Here is a 25524-nt window from a genome sequence, read left to right on the forward strand (position 1 = left end):
CTAATGTGGTCAGCTCCCCATTCCATCACTTGGTATGGCTATCTAAGGTGGCCTGCACCCCGTTCCGGCAACCGGAATAGCTAAAGTGGTCAGCATCCGGAACGGCTGTCTAGGATGGTCAGGTCCCCATTCCGGCACCCGGTATGGCTATTCATAGTGGTCTACACCCTGTTCCCGGCGCCTGGGACACCTATCTAAGGTGGTCAGTTCCCCAATGTGGCACCCTGAATGGATAAGGTGGCCTGCGCCCCATTCCCACACCCAGAATGGCTAAAGTAGTAAGTTCCCCATTACGGCATCCACAACAGCTATCTAAGGCGGTCAGCTCCCAGTTCTGCACCCAGAATGGCTGGCTAAGATAGTCTGTGCCCTTTTCTGCAACCCTGAACTGCTATCTAAGGTGGTCAGTGCCCGGAATGGCTAATGGTGGTCAGTTCCCTGTTCATGCACCCAGAAAGCTAAGGTCTGCGCCCGGTTCCGCAACACAGAACAGATATCTAAGGTTGGATAAGCTGGTCTGCGCCCTGTGTCAGCATCCGGAATGGCTGGATAAGGTGGTCTGTGCCACATTCCGGCTAGCAGAAAAGATGATTAAAAGAGGTATATTGACTAAAGTGAGTTTTTAGACGTGGAGATGTTGCCCATAGCAACCAGATTCTAGCTATTATCCTCTAGAAGGGCTAGTTAAATATTAAGCAGACTCTGATTGCTTGCTAAGGGCAATATTTCCACTTCTAAAAACTCTCACTTTATTAAATATACCCCAAATAGTCAAAAGTTACATTGTGGAACAGTGGGCCTGATTCAGAGCCGGACGCTCTGACCAGAGCGCTCGGTCTGAATCAGGGCCGGCCTACCTAAAATTGGAGTGGCCTCTTGGACGCTCGCATAGCTGTGGGTTACCACCCACAGCTTATGCGAGCGTCCATGATGATGGTCGCGATGGTCAAGACCATCGCGCTTGCGGCGAGACCCTTGTGGTAGGGTCTCGTTGCCGCAAGCCCTGGAGTGATTTTGGCTCTATCACTAGTGATGTCAGTGGGGCCGGACCCAGACGGTAGGTGTTCCCATGGGAACGCCTCCATCTGGGCAGCCACGCCCCCGGCACGCCCACCAAAGGAGGCATGCTGTCAATCACCATCGACAGCACGCCCCTTTGGTGCGAGACCCCGAGCGACGACTTCCCCGTCGCTCGCCAGGTCTCGCGCATGCGCACGACGGAGCTCCCTCCGTCATGCGCACTTGGGCACCATCGACCCGCTTGCGAGCGTACAGCGCTCGTGAGCGTGTCTGAATGAGACCCAGTGTGCACAATAAATGGAGGAGTGATTGTCTTTGGAATTCCTAATCACTCTGCTTAGGGGTACACGCCTTACCCTCCCAACAGTGACATTCATTATTAATTATATTCAATACAGTATCCCAAACATCTTACCCCCTCCCCGTACAGTATGCCGCAAGGTCACATCTGTAGCACCAGCAGTTATCACCGTGCTCTACCTCCCTCCCTCTGTCTGGGCCTGTAACTTCTACCAACAGTGTCCCCCGGGTGACTGCAGAGCACAGACAGCGCCGCTGTGCAGGGATGACAGTCTCCGGTCAGTCCTCCCGGACAGGGATGCGCTTTGCACAGCTTCTCAGCTGCAGAGATCGCTGCAGGGGGCTGGTCCGGCGTTCCGGAATCTGGTCCGTTCAGGATTTCATTTCATCGATGGTCCTCGGACCCCACCTCCCAAAAAGTGCATCTCTGAAGAGGCACACACAGTGCTATTTGGGTAGAGAGATGACACAAGTGTGACTGTGTAGTGGGTACAGAAGTCTACTCGCTTTCAGTTTCTGCTCGCTGCAGGTCGGCGCCGCGGATGTGACGTCACTGACCCATGTGTGAGGAGAACTCGCTCGCTGCTGGTGACGGGATTACGCGTCTCCTCAATCCGGGCGCTATTACTGACATGGCGGCAACGGGACATGTGAGCCTGGAGGCGCAGAATGGATACAGCAGTAGCAGCAGCCTCCTCCTCACGGTCTTCGTGTTTGACCGTCGTTTGGAGCAGTCAGCGTGTGAGAAGAGCCTGCAAGTACGCGGGGGGTTCGTGGTGTTTCATCAGGACGTCTGTGAGGTAGGACTGGGCGGGAGACGTACTGAGGTCCGGGGGTAACCATTGGTAGTGCGCTAGTCACACGTTATTGCTTACTAAACTTTGAAAGTGTGGTCCATGTATCCGGTGACTGAGACACACACACAGTGCAGTCATTGGTATATTATGTAACATAACCCTACTACATTATATTATATTGCTCTGTGCTACATTGTTACATTACACTGTTTTACGTATTGTAACATTGTTATGAAACATTGCACTATCATGCTACAATCTAATGCATTATCCTACTGGTCATATTATGATAATTAACAATTTATATGTAACATCCTAGTAGGAGTCAAATTGCTCTACATTTGCATACAACGATGCAAAATAAGATTGAGAATTGTGTACAAAAAAGAGCTAAGTACAAGAGATTTGGAGACACAGGTGGCAATTCAGTATAGTGATGGCGTCTGTCAGTGCGGGGTTCTCGACGGAGCAATTCAATTGTTGCTCCTTTTGGGCGCGAACAGCCACAGGCGTCAGCATTTCTACTCGCCCCTCTTGAGGAAAAAACAGCAGTTTGGGCGCCCTAACCAGGACGTTAGATGAATTTTGCCGTTTTACATGGCTAAACCTAGTCTAATTTGGTGAGACAAGTGTGATAATTAAAAGCAATTGAATTGCAACATTGGGTGCCCATTAATTAGCACACATTAAAAAAACAATTGAATTACCGCTACAAACTCAAACCCATCCTCCATTGAATTAAGGGAGATTCTACAGATGAGTCCTCAGCCCTCATACATCTAGCCTCAATATGCCATGTGGCGCGAGATGCCTGATGTGAGTGAGCAGCCAGGTCTCGTGTGACTCTTCTTGCGCCGGGTGTATTCAATATGTAATGCAAGTAAGATGACCAGGAAGACTGCCATGCAGTATGGCCAACGGAGTATGCCACTAACAACCCTTGAAAGCGAGCATATCCTGGGTACACTGTAGACAATGTACTCGATATGCTGCTCTGATCCGCGGAATCGGACGACATATCGTCTAGTGTGTACAGAGCTTGAGTCTGTAATTGGAACTTGGAGTGGAAAAAAGCCACAGCATCTTGCCACTTCTTATACAGATGTGCCGAGATGTCTGTGAAAGATGGCGTTTTGCCTAGTTCTGGGATCCGAACTTGGCGGGAAGTTCTGGTCCAAAACCGAACTGCTTACCTCTATTTTTTTATTTAAACCCATATATATCACAACTGGTGATGAGGATAAAATCGCATTAATCTCTGAACAAAGAAATTGTCAGGCAACCACCTGTGAATCATGTTAAGTGGAAGCCAATGTAAGAAATGGGGTTCTGCAGTGTGTCATAAAGACCCAAAATGTAGCCAGGACACACAAGTCGAATCATCCATAACTATTGTTTTCTTTTTATGCAGCAGGGCTCCCCACAACAATTTAAAAGTTCATAAAAGTGTCAGCGTACATTGACATGGTGTCAGCCTTCAATGTCACTATAGGTTCTTTGGCCACATATAAAATACTCAGACTGATACGAATGTTGATAATCTCCACTGGTGTGCCGTCCATGTAGATTTCGACTTATGCAGAGGGTAATTCATGATCCATAATTATGAAAGTAAAATAAAACATACTTCAGAAGTCTTTTCTGTATGATGGTAATTTCTAAATAATAAAACCCAGATATAGAATCTCGTATAGTTTTAGGCAGTATAGCGTACCCCATTCACTATATAGTAGGTGGTGTCGTTTTCTTTCTCAACTTAGTGTTCACCCATTAAACGTGCCGAAACAAGTAGTGTGTGACGTACCCAAACTCTCATCACAGTCTGCTTTCATATGCTTATAAAGGTATCTTTCTGAAGATGCATAATTACTCCACGCTCTCTTTATGTCCTTGTTCCCTCCATAAATGTTTAAAAAAGCATAAAAGAAAGAGGGGAATGGAGTATCAGAAAAACATTTAGGTTTTAATATATGGAAGATTCCACAGTCATCACACTGGAGTAAGATGGACAATAACATACATTAAAAAAATGTAGTTCAGGGATTCCGAACATCCCCAAACTACTAATAGTGAAAACCCCAGAGTGAACAAGAATCGGATTATACCGTCAAGCAGTTCCCTCTTCCAACGCGTTTTGATCAGAGTAAATAATCTTTTTCAATGTGCATGGAACTGGCTTCGTGGGCTAGCATTAAATACCTCCCCCAATCATTGTATTATATATTACACAGTTAATATGTAGAACACAATAGTCCATATAAGTTATTAAATATATCGCTGAAACTTGATGATAAAAAACAGGTAAGTATAAAAACATGAAAAAATATGATAAAATACAGGAGGTGATCTAATTTAGTATATGAATCAAATATAACAGGCTCGTGTTGCAATAGAAAATAAACCACAGATAAATATATTCACATGTTAAAACATTTATAAAAGGTGATCATATATCAAACAAGCCTCCTTAATAAATATGCTAAATACAAAGACTCTAAAGACGCCCATCGCTCAAAAGAAATTAAAAATAAAATTAAACATGATTTACACCAAAGACTAAAGAAACCATTTCCCCTCAAAGTCTTAATTGAGGCCAGAGGGCATCAATGTTTTGTAATTAAAAATGAATTTCATTTCTTCCCTTGCAAGAAGTGATTGGGTGTCCTTATGTCTCATTGATTCCTTAATAACTTTAATACCATAAACATTTTCAATATCATCATTAGAGCAGCGATGTGTATTTTTAAAATGGGCAGATAGTGAATGGGAGTCTAATCCCTTTGTTATATTTCGTAAGTGTTCACCTATCCGTATCTTTAGTTGTCTAGATGTCCGGCCAGTATAGAATTTGCCGCAATTACATTCAATAACGTTAATAACATTTTTCGTATTACAAGTGACGCAATCCTTTATTTGGTATTTCATACCATTTATCTATTTCCGTCACTTTTTATACTTTTATACATTTTTTTTAATGTTCCTACAGCCCAAACATAGACCACATCTGTAGAACCCAGTAGATTTAACACTATTTTTTTTTCTGACCTCAGATGTTCACTTCTCACAAGTTTATTTCTTAAATTTGAGGCCTTTTTATGGATATGTACTGGTTTTGTAGGAATAATTCTACCTGAGACAGGGTCCTTCTGTAGTATCAACCAGTTCTTTTTAAATATACTTTCAACTTCCTTATGTTGTGAGGTAAAGTTCGTTATAAATGCCCATTGAAACTTGACGTCTTTTTGGAGTTTGGTTTTCTGGGCTAGCAAGTCATTCCTATCCACATCCTCCGCAGCCTTAAAACCTTTCATAATTAGGTCTTTCATTTATACGCTTTTGATAAAGGATTATTTTATCTTATCTGCTTCTTTAAATACACTCACACTGGAGCAGTTCCTTTTTTTGTCTCTTGAACTGACCCCCCAAAATAGATGTGAGCCATTGATTATGATGGCATCTATCCGCAGTAATATAAGACTAAAGCTGGGTACACATGTAAAGATTTTCTGTCCAACCATCCAACTAGTTGATTGGTTGGAATGAAAATCTGGTAAGCTATGAAAGCAAATGACAATCAGCAATTTGCTCCCAAATGCCGGAAAATGAACAAAAACGATTGTTTGAACAAATTGTTTAGATCAAACATTTAACAAACTTGTCTGACGACCATTTTCATCTGTTTTCTGGCATTTAGGAGCAAATTGTTGATCATCAGTTACTCCCATACGTTACCAAATTGTCATTCCAACCAATCAACTATTTGGATGGTTGGACAGAAAATCTTTACGTGTGTATGCAGCAATAGAGTCCGTAGTTGCTTGACAAGTTTTTGTTTGTATGTTACCATTCTCTACATGCACAGTAACATCTACAAAATTGATCGATTTCTAATTGGACAACAAAGTTAAAAGAATACCTTTATCATACATATTTAAAATGTTACAAAATTATTCTAAGAGTTTTTTTACCTTTCCAAATAAAGAATATATCGTCAATATAACGGCACCAGGATACTAGGTTTGCTGTAAAGGGATTGTTGTTCCATACAACTTCTTCCTCCCATGCTCCCATGAAAATATTGGCATAACTGGTAGCAAACCTAGTGTCCATAGCGGTCCCTACTTGTTAAAATTGTTCTTACAAATAAAATAATGATTGTGGTGGATAAAATCAATTCCTTTCAATATAAATTCTTGTAGGTGCAAATCTAAAGTTTATTTAAAAACGCTGCAACTCCTTCAAGGCCCTGTTCGTGTTTAGTTATAGTGTAAAGTAAACTCACATCCGCACTCACCATAATTAAATCTTCCCACTTTATACCTTTTAAGAATATTTAAAAAGTCTCTGGTGTCTTTAGGATGAGATTTATTAAAAGAACCAAAAGTTGTAAATAAAAATCTATGAACTCAAAAAGGTTCGCTGTAATGGAGTTAATTTCCGACACAATAGGCCGACCTGTAGGATTGTTTTTTTATTTATCTTGGGGAGAATATAGATCACTGGTACCGTTGGTGTATTATTATAAATAAATTTGGATTCAGTGTTTTTTAATGTTCCATTGTCAATGTATAGATCTATTAGTCCCTTTAAGTTCTAGCTGAAAAGACTCAGTAGGGTCTTTCCTGAGTTGTTTTTTTATTTTTTATAAGTATCAGGTTCATTCAAAAGCTTGAATACCTCCTTTCTCATAATTATTTATATTTATTAGGACTATGCCTGCCCCCTTATAAGCGGGCTTGATGATAAGATTTTTATTCACCTTGGCATCTTTAATATCTGATCTTTCTTTAAAATTTAAATTGAATCTGATTTTCTTAGATCTAAGCTTCTTAATATCATCCAAAACCTACGTTGAAAATGTTTCCAGAAAACATCCCTTTAGATATGATGGGGAAAAAGGTAGATTTGGGCCTAAACGTGGATGTGGTCCCACCCTCCATTTTGTACCAAACCCTCAACCCCATCCTTGTTCAGGAAGAACTACTTAACTGTTAACTTTCTGATAAACGTTTGTATATCTACAAGCAGTTCAAATCATTTATCTTAGTGGATGGTGCGTACTTCAAACCCTTGCTCAAAACTGATCTTGCTTGAGCATTTAAACTGTGTGAACTCCAATTAAAAATCTTAACCGTTCCATTATTTTAGTCCACCTTCTCAATTTGGTTGTTAATTAACACCACTTTCGGGGCCCCCACAGGATTTATTCTTATGTTTGTGTTTTATCATTGTTTTTTTTTTTTTCTTTTTTCTTCCCCCTCTCCTCTTCCTCGATTTTCTTTTTTTTATTACTAATCGCGGTATTTTATTCTCGGTCTTTTCCTTAAATAATGTTTTCTTAGGGTGGATATAGGCAGATCCATAATAGGGTCAAACCTATTCTGAAGAGGTGTAGTGAATGTTATTTCTCTATTTTTGTTGCTTTCCACATTGTAATGACCCACTCCCCTCCCTCACACCCCCCCCGCCCCCCCCCCCCCCCTGGTAATCCTAACTTTTTTTCCAACCGGAGTTATGTCTGTCATAATATATGGTCTCTTTTCCTCTTTTGTACTCAAACCTTGTGTTCCTATCGGTATGGAGTGACTGGTATATCTCTAGAGGTTGAAGGGGAGTGTCATCTAGGAGTTAGAGGTGGGTGTAGTTTCTCCCTATTCTTATAAATCTTGTTTCTACGGGATATTGTGTGATAATCCCTATAAAGATCTTTATCATTATAGTAGGGGCTGTGGGCGATATTAAACTTTCTTTCAAGGTATTCTTAAGTTTCATCACTTCTAATTCTATTCTTTCCTCCATATGTCTACACTCCGGTAAATCACTAAAAGGTAAAACCAGTGCCTTATTTAATTCTATATCCTTATCCAATAGTTCTATTTCTGCTCTTCTTTCCTCTATAATCAAATTCATAAGAGAGAACGAACACTCTTTGTTAGTAGTATCCCATTTATCTCTAAATTGTTTTGTAGCCGTGAAGATGCCCTTTTCTCAAGTTTTAGTCCCTTTGGAATAATTTGATGGGCCAGGTATTTTTCCAACATGGCTACTTCCCACCAAATATGGCTTTCTTTTAAAAGATCTTTTTCTAGTTTATTTATGATGTTATCCAGGTCATTATCCTGCAAATCTATATACTCCATATTGGATTCAAATAAGGATTCCAACCTTTCAAGTCTAGATTCCCTAAAGGAAAACATAATGCAGCAACCAAGAATAGACCACAGGTTAAAGAATAAAGCTAAACAATTGTAAATGAGCCTATCTGCGGTGTGCAAAATTCCTGCTGCCTGCTTACAGTTCTTGCAACAGAGTGTCACCATACTCTAACAGATACACAATAATAAAAAATATGGATTAAACACAAAAATATTCAGACTGATACGAATGTCCAGATGTTGATGATCTCTACTGGTGTGCCGTCCGTGTAGATTTAGACTTATGCAGAAACATACTTCAGAGGTCTTCTCTGTATGATGGTAATTTCTAAATAATAAAACCCAGATATAGAATCTTGTATAGCGTACATTGTCACAAGGAATTACAAAATATTGTGTTGTGATAATGATAATGTTTTAAGAGAAATAATACCTAAGAAACCACGCATCATATACAGGAAGAACAAATCTCTGCGCAATATACTCGCACCAAGTCACCTAAAGACAGTCACATCTCTTAATACCAGCCCTACAGACCCCAAAAAAGAACAGTGGTTACCCAACAGACCACCTGGCTTTTTTAGGTGCGGTAAGAACAGGTGCACTTTATGCACCTATATTCCAAGACGTACCATTCCTGTTAAGTTGTGCCATCAAAGTGAATCATATACCATCAACCAGTTTATTAACTGTGACACTATATATGTTATCTATCTATTTACTTGTGGATGCAGCCTTAAATACATTGGCGGAACCACCAGAGCGATTAAGACAAGATTTATGGAACATCGCCGTAACATCACTAATCGTTTAGTCAACCACAGTGTACCAAGACATTTCTCTCAGGTCCACAATGGAGATAGCAGTAGCCTGCAAATTACTGCTATGGAACATATCCCCCAATCAATACGTGGGGGAGGTAGGTATCGTACCCTATGTCGCCAGGAGGTCTATTGGATTTTTCAGTTAAACACCCTATATCCAGATGGTTTGAACGAATCTGTGGAATTGAACACCATCATGTGATAAGTTTGATTTGTAGACAATATAGGGTAGATAGGTTCCCCATCACCTTTTTAATATGCTACAAATAGCATGTCTTATCCACAGAGATTTGTTACATTTTTGGTTAGCACTAGTTTATTTAATATTGGGTTACACTAGCTCTCCCTGGCAAACTCTCTTTGCCTTTCTGATAGGACTATAATTACAATAATTACAATTATTTATTATGTGACCTAATCACAACATCAATATCCTTGTGACTTTGGTTTTAATTTATTTTATTCTTGCATTTTGAGTATTATATGTTGAATAAGAGATATATAATTTTTTTCTAATATGTATGTGCATCTGTTTACACACCTATGTGTATGCATCCTTTTACACATCTCCAATATATACTCTTTATACTTATTGTTTTATCAAGTGTTAATTATATATACAGTGGTTCTATTCTGGACATCGGATGTATCGATGTTTAATCCTACATCGGATATGAACATAGGGTTACCAATAGAATGAATCATACTCTTTAAACCACCAGCGTGATTGGTCACTCACAAGTTATTAGTATATATGGCACGTTATTTTTATTAACACTTTTTCTATTTTATTATTATTATTCCCTATTTTTTTGTTTTAAATCTTTAGTGATATGTACTTTTTTCTATTCCAACTTCTATTCACTGTACATATTCCTCAATCTATATAATAGTACTAACATCAATATTTACACAAGTCAGTGAATAGATTTCACTTATATTTCACCATTGTCCTCTTATGTTTATTTATGATTTTTAATGTGAATTGTATATTCCTATAGTTGTACTATGTCCACTCACTCTATATGAGGATTGGTCTTTTTCACACGGCTTGGTCAATTGGTCATTTGATTTTGTGCATCTGTAACCAATTTTGCAATTAGAACAGTTTAAATAGCAGTGCCTTTGTGGCTCACACACACACTTGCTCCTGACGAAGGTGCGGGATACTTCCGCACGGAAACGCGTTGAGCCTTCATACGGACCCCCACATACCAGAGCAATTGGAGGACACTTATTCAATTTTCCGGACCAGGAATTTGGAGTCAACCGCTATATGGCAACAGCTTATCCAAGTTAAAGGACTTACTTTATACGCAAGGACTTCCTGCTACAGTACCCACTTGGTAATGTACTCGTCTTACTGGGACTTGCAACGGCTATTTACTTGATACTGGACTCGGTGACTCATTATAGTGTTGTGGGGCCAATCCCTATTGCAATTTTGCACATTTTAGCTTTCATATTTGTTTTTATACGTTCCTATTAAATTGTGTTTATTTTGACCAAGCCATGTGTATATGATATACATTTATTTAAAATATCTCTCCATCCATTAGCACTGTTACTTTGTTTCAGTATAGCGTACCCCACTCACTATGTAGTAGGTGGTGTAGGTTTCTTTCTCAACTCAGTGTTCACCCATTAAACATGCAGAAACAAGTAGTGTGGGGGCTTACCCAAACTCACATCACAGTCTGCTTTCACGTACTTATAAAGGTATCTTTCTTGAGATGCATAATTACTCCACGCTCTCTTTATGTCTTTGTTCTCTCATAAATGTTTAAAAAAAGCATAAAAGAAAGAAGGGAATGGAGTATTAGAATTTTTTTTTTAGGTTTTTAAAATATCGAAGATTCCACAGTCATCACACTGGAGTAAGAGGGACAATAATATAAACTAAAAAACGTAGTGCGGGGATTCAGACCATACCGTCAAACAGGTATGCGCCCCCGCATACTCCTGTGTCCATAGCAACAGGATGCTTTCTGTCCACCTGCTGCATCCAAGGCTGTGAAACAAAACCTACACAAGTGTCAATACCATCAGCACTTAAACAGGCTGAGAGCTTGATATCAGCAGACTAAGAATAATACTATACTACTAAGGAAGCTTCAGGGCAACGGATGGTCACATATATGTTAACACTGAGAGAGAATTCCAAGATGAACCTGGTTAAACTATGCTAGTTGGTTCCCCCTATAATAAGGCAACCTAACATAAATCAATATTGTCAACACTTGACCTTCTGAATATTGAAGTTAGTAATGTCATAATGCCCACGTAGTCCATACCGCCGGGGCATATGATGACGTACACAATAAAAGACTATGTGCATGTTACTACATGGTTGATCCTAAACAGTTTTTCCACTATGTGGATCCTTGAAGAATTTTTTTTTTTTTTCTATCTAGAGATATCACAAAATATACTATTTTTTTTTTTGTCGTTATATTGGTCCATAGCAGTGTTCTCCCCAGAATTTTTTTTCAGCCAGGTGGCCTCAAGAAGTAGCTGGGTGGGGTCCTTTGCAATAATAAAATGTTTTAAATCCATTATTTAAACAGCCCTTAGATACTGCAGGTTACACAGAATATATATTTTATAGAGCAGTGTCACGCTTGTCACGGGAGTATTGAAAGCTGAGGTCCGGGGTTGTGGGAGGAATTGTAGGCGAGGAGCCTGGATATATGACCTCCTCATCCACAGGTCTTGGACGTTGGCGAGACCTGGTCAGTGGTGCGGAGTCTAACCTACATGGAGGTGTTCACCAGTGACACCTCCAAACGGGATATGGATTTAGCTGCACCCTGCAGGCAGGTCGCGGTCCTTTGACCAGGTATCCAAGACCGTGGGAATAGAGACTCAAAATATTAATGGTTCGGGGGAAATGCCTAACCAAAGGTACAATTACACAGAGGGGTTTCACCAGAAGGTGGTACCCAGGAATGGGTACTCTGACGTACTTTTGCACTAGAGGTGGTACATCAGTTGTGGTGTACTGATACTCTTTTGCACTAGTAGATGGCACTTTGAAGCAGTGTTCGCAAATACGCGCAATAGGGCGTATTTTACCCGGGATTGAGCACTGGGGACTCACTTTTGAAAAGTAGCCGGGTCCCCGGGGACGTGCTGTGCTGTGGCCAATCCCTGACTGCTGGCTGCAGCACAGTGTGTCCTCCCTGCAGACAAAGACACAATGCTGTCTGTTATAGCAGGCAATGAGAGTCAGACTCTCGTTGGCTGCTGCTGTGGAAAGCCGTGCTGGGATCAAGTGTCCGATCCCAGCATCTGCCCAGCTGCAGGGGCAAGCAGAGGAGATGTGTCCCCTGTGGGACACATCCGTGTCTGGCGCTGGGACAGTGTGTTTGTTCCCAGCGCTTGGTAAGCAGCTGCGGTGGGTACCTGGTAAAGGGAACGCCTGGTCCCTTCCACCAGTGTCGGCGGTAAAGTGGCGGCCGGAGAAACTTGGCTCCGGGCGCAAGCTAATAGACGCTGCTGAGCGTGAAACTTCAGTGCGGAGGGAAGGGGTGAAGACCTCCCAAAGAGAAGTGCATCGCGGCAACAGTTCCGGCGGCCACGCAAGAGGCCAGAAGACTGCGTGATCAAGGAGGAAGAAAGGAAGAGGTGGCGCCGCTGGCCAGGACGGGCTAGCGGTAGAAGAATGAAGCTGAGGACCGGAGAGGACTGCAGGGATGGAAAGAAAGAGTTAACGAAGCTCCCCCTGCAGCCTCTTCCACCGTATCGCTAGGCGGCCTTGGGCCACCGGTATTTAACCCCTCCCTAGACCACCAGGGTTGTCGGGCACTAGGCCTGTGGGATAAATTCAGGCAATAGGCCTGTGGGTATATAGGCGGGCACAAGGCCCAGGCTACATAGGGGGCATTAGGCCCAATTAAAGGTATCTGCCCCACAAATAGGTGTGGGTGACCTGGGCATTAGGCCCAGGTCACTAAAGGGCAAATAGGTGGTCCACTACTGGGGGCAATGCATAGGGGGTCCACTACTGGGGGCAATGCATAGGGGGTCCACTACTGAGGGCACTGCATAGGGGGGGATTAATACTGGGGGCACTGCATAGGGGGGGATTAATACTGGGGGCACTGCATAGGGGGGGATTAATACTGGGGGCACTGCATAGGGGGGGATTAATACTGGGGGCACTGCATAGGGGGGGATTAATACTGGGGGCACTGCATAGGGGGGGATTAATACTGGGGGCACTGCATAGGGGGGGATTAATACTGGGGGCACTGCATAGGGGGACTAAAGGGCATTAATGTGCAGCATTTGTAAGGGGTATTACTGCATGGCATAAATGTGTGTCAAAATGTGTAAAGGCCGGGCATGCCTGTGTGGCAAAATGTGTAAGGGCCGGGCATTGATATGTGGCATAATGTGTAAAGGGCATTTATCCTTCGATAAATATGCCTATTATTACCTAAAGCATTATTCATAGGCTAACCATACTATCACTTTAAAACGGGACACTCATGAATTAATTACAAAGGTTCTGTGACTGGCTGACTTCATGCCTGGATTTCACCTGGTTTTAATGAGCCACAGAACCTGTGTAATCCATGAGTGTCCCAATTTAAAGGGATGATATGGTAAGCCTACTTATTCACTATGTGTTTTGTGAACAGACAAGTCATATTACCTGAAATATCATGGAGGCATTAAAACATGCCTTTAAGGGGCATGTGGGGATATCTGATGCGGTTGGGGGTATCAGATGGGCATTTTAGGGGCATGTGGGGATGGTATGCAATCGGGAAGCTGGCTGACGTTAGAAGTGACAAACGTTCAGGCAACTTCCTGGAGTCGTGGAGCCGGTTATATACCCAGGGGTAGCAGCTGATAGGAGAACAGCGTCACCTGATCAAAACCATGCTACCATTGGTTGGAGATAGTGTCATGTGAGAAGGACTGTCATGGCGGCGCCCATGACCGAAACCATGATCCCCAAGACACAAGGCCAACCATGGAGGTCTGCGAGTGCCTAAGTGCTTCACCCGACGCCAAACCAGACGTCTGACCGCACGAGAAGTCAGGGGAAGCTGGTGCGGAGGTAAGAGACAGCCGATCCTAGGCTGAACCCTGACAAGCAGCTCCAAAGATACTGTCCTCACTTGCAGGCTCCCAAATACTGCCCCAAATTGCAGGCTCCCAAATACTGTCCCCACAGATTTATTTATTTTTTTTCAGCTCCAACACAGAGTGGTCGCAGGTCTACTCTGTTCAGTCAGTTCAGGTGAATGTTCTCTCCTTAACAGTGCGCCTGTGCTTTTATGCAGGGGGAGGGATCTTTGCCATCCAGTCTGACACCGCCCCTGCACTGTGATGGACAACGTCCCCCCGCACCGTTGCAGCGTCCCCTGACCGGCACCTCCCCCGACCCCAATGCGCCGTGTCCCTGAACCCTCACTAACGTGTCCTTTTTGCCGGCTGACACTGAGCCTCTGATGTGAAGAACATGACGTTGGCGCTTGGCGTCACATCCGGCATCCATGTCCGTGGCAAAAAGGACACATTAAGGGTAACAGGACGCAGCACATTGGGGCGGGGGGTGTGCCATGCAGGGGATGCCGCACTGAGGCAGGGGAAAGGTCCAGGGCAGTGGGGAGTGCCGGGCAGGAGATACGGCACTGGGGCAGGGGGAAGTTCTGGGAGGTAGCTGTTTCTTGCCCACAACAAACAGCATGGGGAGAAAACTGCCATAGGGATCCACAGAGATACCATGGGGATAATGTGGTTGGAGAGATCCAGGCACCAAACCGTTAAAGCTTTCAGCTCCCAGCATGCCTCGGGTCCTCCTCCATATATACCCCTCCCCTAGCCACAAGCCTTCAGTTGTTCGTTTGGTGCTGCAGGATTCAGACGCACCTTTGTAACGAGACTGCTCAGGCAGTTCTAAGCTTTTATTTTTATGTTTTCTTTTCTTTTCTATGTTGGGTTGGCAGTACTGAGTGTCTGAATTAAAACTCATATACCGTGTCTCCTTCTATTTCCGCCAGGCAGTAACACCAGTAATAGAGCTGGTGAATCCGGCGGGTCTCGGCTGAGTGTGCTAGCAGTGATGCTGGGACCCGGACTGCAACCGGACGCACAGAGATGTCAGGTAAGGCGATTCCTCGCTTACGGGGAATCGTGCGCGGCAGTCCTTGCTTCCGGCATAGGAGACGCACCGGAAGCACTGATCCCTATGGCAGTCAGGACCCGGAGCGTCCGCACCTCACTAGACCACCGTCTGACCCTGCGGGTCGGTAGCAGATGCTTCTGCCACGAGGCCAGCGTACCCGCAACTAATTTGCATATGCATTGTATGTGACTGCCTGCTACTGTGTTTGTACTGTCTATTATTTCTGACTGTCCGTTCGAACTATCACTGTTTTTCTCCTTATCCCTCTGTTGCAGGTGTGGGGTTTTTCTTATACTTCACATTTAATTGTTATTTGTGAAGGTTGTCACATTACATTGCACACACCTTCTCATTCAATGTTTTTTGTTTCAATTATTTTCAACATAGATTAATACTGAAGACATCAAAACTGTGAAAGAACACATATGAAATTGTTATGAACAAAAAAGTGTTAAACAAATCAAAACATGTTTTATATTTTACATTACTCAAAGTAGCCCCCTTTGGCTTTGATGACAGCTTTGCACACTCTTGGCATTCTCTCAATCAGCTTCATGAGGTAGTCTCCTGGAATGGTTTTCCAACAGTCTTGAAGGAGTTCCCAGAGGTGCTGAGCACTTGTTGGCTGCTTTTCTTTCACTCTGCGTTCCAACTCATCCCAAACCAGCTCAATTGGGTTTAGATCGGGTGATTGTGGAGGCCAGGTCATCTGACGCAGCACTCCATCACTTTCCTTCTTGGTCAAGTAGCCCTTACATAGCCTGGAGGTGTGTTTGGGGTTATTGTCTTGTTGAAAAACAAATGATGGTCCTAGTAAGCGCAAACCAGATGGGATGGCATGGTGCTGCAGAATGCTGTGGTAGCCATGCTGGTTAAGTGTGCCTTGAATTTTGAATAAATCACCAACAGTGTCGTCAGCAAAGCACCATCACACCTCCTCCTCCATGCTTCACAGTGGGAACCACAAATGCAGAAACTATCCGCTCACCTTTTCTGCGTCTCACAAAGACACGGCGGTTGGAACCAAAAATCTCAAATTTGGACTCATCAGACCAAAGTACAGATTTCTACTGGTCCAATGTCCATTCCTTGTGTTTCTTGGCCCAAACAACTCTCTTCTTCTTGTGGCTTCTTTGCAGCAATACGACCATGAAGGCCTGATTCACACAGTATCCTCTAAACAGTTGATGTTGAGATTTGTCTGCTACTTGAACTCTGAAGAATTTGTGGTCTCTAATCTGAGGTGCTGTTAAGTAGCGGTTTCTGAGGCTGGTAACTAGTGAACTTATCCTCTGCAGCAGAGGTAACTCTTGGTCTTCCTTTCCTGGGGCGGTCCTCATGAGAGCCAGTTTCATTATAGCGTTTGATGGTTTTTGCAACTGCACTTGAGGATACATTCAAAGTTCTTGAAATTTTCTGTACCAAATGACCTTCATGTCTTTTTAAAGTAATGATGGACTGTCGCTTCTCTTTACTGAGTTGAGTGGTTGGTAACATAATATGGATTACAACAGTAGTCAAACAGTGGTGTCCACTGTGTGCTAACCCTACCTCTGCACAATACAACTGATGGTCTCAAACACATGAAGAGACAGGTGCACACAGTGCATGTACATAGTGTTTACTCATTATACCTAAATACTTATACACTCTCTCCCCCTCCGCACAAATCCTCCGCTTTCTTTTTCTCCCTGGATGTAGTTCGTGCTCTACGTATCTATGTGGAGCACACAAACTCTGTTAGAAAATCAGATGCTCTTTTTGTGTTCTATGGTTTTCACAAATGAGGATGGCCAGCTAACAAGCAGACTCTGGCGAGATGGCTACGCTTGACTATCTCCCAGGTGTACTCACAGGCTGATTCCCCCCACCCCCCCTCCCTCCCTGTCCCAAGCACGGTGACAGCACAGTCTACTCTTTCTGTATAGGGGTTTTGCACAACTTTTCACCAACTCAGGGGGTGGTGAAACTTTGTGGCTTTTTATTATAGAGAATTCGATTTTGCGATACACATTTTTTGTGAAAAGTAAGCACCAGTGAAAACTTTTCGCAAATAATTGTCTTATCATGGCTAATTGAATTCCCTCTTAAATGCGTAAGACATATTTTGGTACAATTTAATTTGGCAGTTCATATTGTTGTACATGGCATGTACCACCATCCCTAGATATGACCATCAGGCTCCTGCATTGGTGTTAAAATTCATAGCTATCACTTGGAAGGTGTGCAGAGAATGCAGCATCTAATTGAGCTACCATCCCACTGTCAAATTAACGGTGCATTTTCCACCAAAGTTTTTGGTACTCCTCAGGCTTTCAAATGTTGGGCATCAGCAGAGATAATACCAGAAGTGTAGGGCAACTTGGAATGGGTTTGTCTAAGGTAAACACTCCGTTGACTATTTTTTAGTGTATTTGGAGTGTTCTAATTTGAGCTTTGTCTATGACCACTCCATAGACTAATTTGTATAGGTGAGATTCACCTGCTGGAAGTCTGTTTTGCAACATGTTAATTTTTTTTTTTTTTTAATTCTCCCCCTCTCCCATGACTAAATCATACTTACCTACTTTTGAAAAAGCATTCCAGGGAAATTGTGAAAGCAACACCATTGAGCGTGGCGGTAAAGTGGGCTTTTACTGCTGCATCTGAGAGGCGTGCCATAAAATTTACTTACATGCAAATGTAAACGAGCCGCAAGAGAAGTTAGTAAGATATTTTTGATGATGAAAATACACTGATACTTTCCAGAAAATGCATGTAGCCATAGGGATCATTGTGCCTTATAACCAATACAGGGAAATAATACTAATGATCCCATTTGAATGTATATAATTTTTTTATTTTTTATTTATAATATAAGAGCTTCATAATTGGGAGTAAGGTGCAATCAGGGAAATTGCTACTATTTCAGGGAGTCTCCCTGACAATGAGGGAGAGTTGGCAAGTATGGACTAAATCTGTCAGATGTCACAGACTTATCTGCAAAGCTGATTGTTTCAGGAGAACCAATATCTCACTGTTATCTTTCTCTCTCTGTTTTGTTTTTATTTTATTTATTTTTTTGATTAGGCTTTCAGCATAAACCCTAGTGAAGAATTTGTGATCTCCACAACAAATAGGAAGAAAGTGACATTCGCAAACTTTAGTAAGTGTTATGTGTAGTTAATAAAATTGTATAGTTTACAACAAAAAGAATGTGTGAATTTGTACTAAACCATAACAAATCACGAATTAGATTTTACATCTCTAACGCATGGATGCACAATTGTTTTTTGTTATAAGGGATGCTGCTATTGATGGTACTCCATAGCCAAAATAAAACGTAACTTTTTTAAACATATGAAACATGACTCATATGATAAAATCTAAGGTTCAGATAGGGTTTGAAATTATTGGGATCAAAGGGGGCATATTTATTGTTATCTGCATTCAATTTTTGTTTTTCTGTAAAATTTTAAACCTCAGAATTGTCTGCACGATAGTTCCTCCTTCCCCATCAGTTGAGTATCCCAGTCTTATTATATTTTTATTGGGGATGTGCACCCAGGAATAAATTAACGAGCATAAAAAAAACAGAAAGTATTCCAACAAGGGACACTCATAGATTAATGGTATATAGAATCGTCTGAGAAAAAAATTCTCTATTGTGGTGACCCAAAAAAATATTTAAGATCTCTTTATATTTCATCCTTTTAAAATATTAAAGGCCATCAAAATATAAAGTGCAAAATTGTGTTCAGTTACACAAATGTGAAACAATAGTAATAAAAATTAAAATATTGCATCCTCTCAATTGCTTGTGTTTTATATAATCCTATTTACAATTGGGTTGCGTATGAAATCATGGCCACTGTCTAGCCGATGGGTGAAATACCAATGCCGGAAGCCCGAAATACCTGAATCCCGAGGGGGAAGGTAGGTATACTAAACATACCCTCCTTTGGTGGTGGTTAAACCTAACCCTCCCGGGGGGCTTAACCCTGACCTCCCCCCGGGAGTGCCTAACTCTAACCCCCCCCTTCCCCAACCCTAATCCTCCCCGGGGGGTTGCCTAACCCTAAGTCCCCCCGGGGATACCTAAACCTAACCCTCACCCCCCCCTGGTATTTAAACCACAGCCTTCCAATGTCCTTTATGAGTTTTAGTCACGCTATGGTAATATCACAACCCCTGTATATTTAATAATTAAATATATTGTAATGTTGATTTGGAGTTGTAACCTCTAAACTCCGTAGCCTCATGTTGGGAGACAGTATCACATTTGAAGGCTGTGGCTTAAATACTAAATTATTAAATAAACACTAAGCAATTGAAGGTGGACGCAATATTTACATTTTTATGATTCACATTTGTATCACTGAACACAATGGTGCACTATATTTTGCTGGCCTTTAATATTTTAAAGCATGAAATTATAATTATATATTAGATATTTCTTCTTCGGGGTTCATAGGGATCCACAGGGATACCATGGGGATATTATGGTTGGAAGACCAGGCACCAAAGAGTAAAAGCTTCTGGCTCCCAGAATGCCCTGGGTCCTCCATATAGACCCCGCCCCTAGCCATAGGACTTCAGTTTTTCGTTTGGTGCTGCAGGTTTCATATGCACTTTTGTAACAGGGGACTGCTCAGGCAGTCCTAAGCTTTTGTTTTACTAAAGTTTTTTGAGTTGGCAGTTCCAAGCGTCTGTATTAAGACGCACATACTGCGACTCCATCTACCTCCGCCGGGCCGCAACATCGGTAATTGCGTTGGTGATTTTGGCGGGTCGCGGCTTAGCTAGCAGCAGTGCTTTGACCTGGACTGCAGCAGATGCTCAAGTAAGGCGATTCCTCGTTTACAGGGAGTCGCACGCGGCTTTCCTTGCTTCTGGTGTCAGAGATGCACCAGAAGCCGCTGCTGTCAGGCCCAGGGATTGCCCGCGTCCTCACAACACCACCCGGGGCCTTATCGTCTGACGCCGGGGATCGGCAGCAGACTCAGATCTGCTGCCACGAAGCCAGCGTACCCGACTGGTTACTGCAGCTTAGGGGAGGTAGGCACTTCCCTGGCAGCTCCTCCCCCGACCCATATGCAGTACTACGAAGGGTTTCGTGCTTCTGGGTTGCTCCACCTGCCCTCCACGTGTATGAGATGCTTGCGGTCCACGCTCTGTGCGACCTGTAGCTGTTGGTCTCAGGAGGTCTGGGTTAGTCTCCCTGTATACCTCTCCCGTGGTTAAGGTATGGGGTGCTCTATGTACTACAATTACTTTGCTTTGCTGTAGTTGATTTAGAGCCAATTGTAATTATATTACAAATACATTGTACGTGCCTGTTTGCTAGCTGCTGATTTACACTTTGATTTCTATCTGTCAATTACAACTGTTATTTCTTTGAGTATTATACATTCATTGAGATTTTGTGAAGGCTGTCACATAACATTGCAATTATTGCCTTTAATTTGAACATGCCAAAAGATAAAGGGAAACAGAAGGTGGAGCCACCTGTGCTGGTTTAATGTAAATCATGTACGGCTTGTGTGTCCTCACAGGACATAAAGGATGGTTTGTGTGTTGTCTGTTATTAAGAGTCCGGTTTGCCTGTTGCTGGACAAGAGCCATCTTTGGTTGCCTCTTTGTCCCAGGTTATGATGCAGGTTGTGGCTTGTTTGGCTACCACAACGATGCCTCCTTGGATGGAGTGTCCACATGCTATGTTTACACTTCATATGCATTCCTCAATTAAGGATGTGGATGGCCATTCTAGTCAAAGTATGGCACCTTCCAATATTGATAACAGACCAGTAGCGACTGAGGCTCCTAAATGTAAGTTGTCTTTATATGAGTTTGCCCAACATATGGATTCAGATGCAGCATCAGGAATCTGATGATATACAGGATCTACTTCTGGGGAGGAGGATCATCCATCTACTGTGGATATTACTTTGGTGAGAGCGGTTAAATCAGTCCTAGATATTCAGGATGATGAACCAGCTCATAGTAAGAAGGCTCCAATGTTTAATCACCATCGGAAGGTGGTCAAAACGGAGTTTCCTGTGTCTTAACAAGCTCACTGAGCTTATTGAGGAGGCATGGGGTAACCCTGATAAACGATTTTATGCAAATAAGAGAATTAAATCATTGTATCCATTCCCACCTTCTGTATGTACTAAGTGAGAGGTACCTCCTACTGTGGATGCTCATGTAACCCATTTAATCTGAAATGCTACATTGCCTATTCCATCAGCGTCTTCTCTGAGGGATTCCACAGATACAAAGCTTAAAGCTTGTCTTAAGACAATATTTTCATCATCTGGAGCTGTTACCCGTCCAGCTATAGCTGGAGCCTGGGTAGCCAAAGCTGTTGAAAAATGGATCGGGGCATTGGAAAAAATGTTACCAAATGCTACCATAGAACAGATAATGAGTATCTCCCACATACAGGAAGCGGCTTCCTATCTGGAAGGAGCTGCAGTGGATGCTGGAATTTTAGCTTCTAGGGCATCAGCAACATCCATAGTGGCACGCAGGGTCCTTTAGTTAAGATCCTGGAAAGCTGAGACAGGATCAAAGAGGGCGCTGGAAGTCTTACCTTTCCATGGAAAGGTTCTCTTTGGAGCAGAGTTGGGTAACATAATTACTACTCTGGTGGCTTCAAAGTCAGCAGGTCTGCCATCTACGAATAGTAAATCTAGGCAGGTTTCTTTTCAGTCCTTCCATCCTCAGGGACGAGCTAAAGGACAGGGTTCCTCTAGGCCGACTAGTTTTCGTAAGTCTAAGTGACAAACTAAGAGGTCTGGCCAGGCAAGACGTTCAGCTTCTAAGCCGGACAATAAGCCCTCGGCCTGATGGAGCAGGCCTCCTCCTGGGGATCCCAGAGTGGGGGGCCGACTTCTTCAGTTTGCGGATTATTGGCATCAGACAACTACAGATGCCTGGGTCCAAGAAGTGGTTTCTCAGGGGTATGCCCTCATTTTCAGGAGATATCCCCACCAGAAGATTTTTTCCGCAAGGCATCCATCAGATGTGGACAAGGCATTGGCTTTTCAGGAAGCCATTCACTCCCTGCTACAGGCAGGGGTAATAGTCCCAGTTCCTATGTCGCAACACGGAAGGGATTATTACTCATATCTATTTCTGGTCCAGAAACCGAATGGGACATATCGGCCTGTATTGAATCTAAAATCCCTCAACAGGTTTATCCATGTCCCAAATTCCTCATGGAAACCCTTTGGTTCATTACTTTGGCTATGGAGCCGGGAGATTGGACATGGTTTTCCTTGATATTCAGGATGCATATTCCAATTATCCCTTCCCACCAGCAATTCTTATGGTTTGCTGTCCTTCAGCAACATTACCAATTTCAAGCTCTACCCTTTGGCATGTCTACGGCCCCCCGGGTATTTACCAAAATAATGGCAGTCATGATGGCTTATCTCAGGTGTCAGGGAGTCAGAATACTGCCATATCTGGATGACTTTCTGTTATTGGCACAGACTCCGGTGGTTTTGCAACACAATCTTCAACTGACCATAGCCTGCCTACAAAGACACGGCTGGATCATCAATTGGAAGAAATCAACAGTTTCTCCAACACAGCAGATGGTACATCTGGGAGCGTTTCTAGATTCTCAGACACAAAGGGTGTTTCTGCCAGAGGACAAGATTGTCAATTATCAATGCGGATACACAAGCTGCTATGCAAGCGAGGAGTATCCATTCTGTCTGCAATGCAGGTGCTGGGATCAATGCTATCTACTTTCGACATGGTGGGGTATGCTTAGTTTCATTCCAGGCCTCTGCAGAGGTTGATCCTCTCCAGGTAGAACGGACAGAATCAATTAATAAGATCCCAGATGATCTTTCTCACTCCAGAAGTTTCACTCCCTCCTGTGGTGGTTAAAGAAGGAGGAGCATCTAAACAAGGGTCGCCCATTCTGGATTTCAAATTGGATGCTTCTAACTACAGACGCCAGTCTTCGCGGATGGGTGGGTAGTGACAGGTCATCACACCTTCCAGGGGGGATTGACAAATCAAGAATGTCGTCTGCCAATAAACATTCTGGAACTGCAAGCATTATACAAAGCACTTGTCAGGGCACAGGGCCTGCTCCAGGGCAGGCCTGTCCAGATCCAGTCCGACAACGCGACTACAGTGGCCTACCTCAATCATCGGGGCGGCCATGAGGGAAGTGACAAAGGTTCTCCATGTGTGCAGAACGTCCTCTTCCGGCCATCTCGGCAATATTCATTCCAGGAGTACTCAATTGGGAAGCAGACTTACTAAGTCGACAAGACATACACACCGGAGAGTGGTCTCTCCATCCGGGAGTGTTTCAGCTCCTGGTAAACAAATGGGGTCTACCAGAAATAGATCTCATGGCGTATGGGTATGGGGCCATGTCCAGAGAACCATCAGGAGTATTTGTGGATGCACTGGCAATAAGATGGGACTTCAAGTTGGCGTATCTTTTACTCCAATTTCCCTGCTTCCTAGAGTTCTTAGAAAATTCAAGCAGGAAGGCGGAACAGTAATACTGGTGGCTCTGGCTTGGCCCAGACATCATTGGTTCACCTGCTTCTGCCCGCATCTATTACAGAGTTTGGTATTCTTTTGGTCAATGGTGTTCTCATAAGGAATATGATCCAATGGTGTTCAGAATTTCCAGGAATCTGGCTTTTCTGCAGGCAGGGTTAGACAGTGGTCTCTGCATGGCCACTAGTTTCAGAAGAAGATTGCTTCATTACCAGATGTTAGTTTTTTTCCAAGGAGTTCTGCGAGTTCAGCCTCGTTTTGTTCCACTGGTAGCGCCGTGGGATTTGCCTTTAGTTCTTAAGGGGCTACAAGTTTTCCCATTTGAACCTTTAGACTCTCTAGATTTGAAGTGGTTGAGAGCAAAGACACTTCTTGCTATCTCTTCTACTCACAGAGAGACTGATTTGGCAGCGCTCCCTTGTTGCTCTCCATTTTTGTTTTTTTTCACCAGGATAAAGCTGTTCTTTGTACTAGAGAGGGTTACATTCCTAAGGTAGTGTCCCCCTTTTCCTGTGCATGAAGAAGTTGTTCCAGCTTTTCAGGCTCCAGATTTTTCTGTAGATGAAGCCTCCCTGGATGTAGTTCATGCTCTCCCGATTTATGTGGAGCGTACAATTTCTGTTACAAAAAGAGAATCTGATTTTCTATTATATGGTTTTCACAAACTAGGATGGCCAGCTAATAAACAGACACTGGCAAGATGGTTACGCATGACTACCTCTCAGGTGTACACACAGGCTGATATTCCTGTCCCAAGCACGGTGACAGCACATTCTACTTGGTCTGTAGGGCCATCGTGGGCATTCAGTTGTGGTGCCTTTGAACAATTGTGTAAGGCTGCCACGTGGTCTTCTGTCCACACTTTTCTAAGGTTTTTTGCCTTTGATACTTTTGCCTCCCAGGATGCTTCCTTTGGGCGACAATTTCTCCTTTCTGCTCAGGAGCGTCCCCACCCTAGGGGAACTGCTTTAGGACATCCCCATGGTATCCCTGTGGATCCCTATGTATCCCTAAGAAGAAATATACAGTTATGGTAGTCTTACCTAGATAACTCCTTTTCTTCGAGGTCCATAGGGTCCACAGGGCACCCACTCTGATGCACCTCACTTCATTGGGTGATTTTCTTTCAGTCACAGATTCCCTCTTCTTGTGTAAGTGTGTTTCTGGCGTACGATTGTTCTTCCTTCTCCTCTTTCCTTCTCCTGCCTTTAGGCTTGTTAACTAAACTGGTCCTATGGCTAGGGGTGGGTTATATATATGGAGGAGGACTAAGGGCATTCTGGGAGCCAAAAGCTTTAACTGTTTGGTGCCTGGTCTTCCAACGATAATATCCCTGTGGTATCCCTGTGGACCCTATGGGCCTCGAAGAAAAGGAGTTGTCTAGGTAAGTCTGCCATAACTCTATATTTTCTTGGGTCACCACAACAGAGCATTTTTTTCTCATGATTCTATATACCACAGGTTCTCAAACTCTGTTGTAAGGACCCCAAACAGCGCATGTTTTCCATGTCTCCTCACTGATCACAAGTGAAATAATAAGCTCCACCTGTGGATCTTTTAAAATGTGTCAGTGAGTAATGAACACACCCGTGCACCTACTGGATGACCTGGAAAAAGTGAACTGTGTGAGGTACTGAGGACCGAGTTTGAGAACCACTGCCATATATCATTAATCCGAGAGTGCCCCCCCCCCCCCTTTTTTTTTTTTTTTTTTTTTTTACATTTTAAACCTCTGCTTTGTGTATATATTGTAATATTTTCACAAAGCA

General features: G+C 43.1%; 1 protein-coding gene across 2 annotated transcripts in view; it reads left to right on the forward strand.

Moving 5' to 3' along the window:
- The first annotated feature begins 1894 nt into the window (after positions 1 to 1894).
- Positions 1895 to 25524, forward strand: part of SMCHD1 (structural maintenance of chromosomes flexible hinge domain containing 1) — a 397862-nt gene continuing 374232 nt past the window's right edge. For both annotated transcript variants that reach the window (XM_088469636.1, XM_088469637.1), the window contains exons 1-2: positions 1895 to 2120; positions 18308 to 18383. In XM_088469636.1, coding sequence (XP_088325762.1) covers positions 1953 to 2120; positions 18308 to 18383 — 244 coding nt within the window. In that variant the 5' untranslated portion in view covers positions 1895 to 1952. The remainder of the gene's footprint in view (positions 2121 to 18307; positions 18384 to 25524) is intronic.

This window comes from Taudactylus pleione, unplaced genomic scaffold, assembly GCF_031769625.1.
Source record: "Taudactylus pleione unplaced genomic scaffold, aTauple2 ptg000093l, whole genome shotgun sequence".
NCBI classification, from domain to species: domain Eukaryota; kingdom Metazoa; phylum Chordata; class Amphibia; order Anura; family Myobatrachidae; genus Taudactylus; species Taudactylus pleione.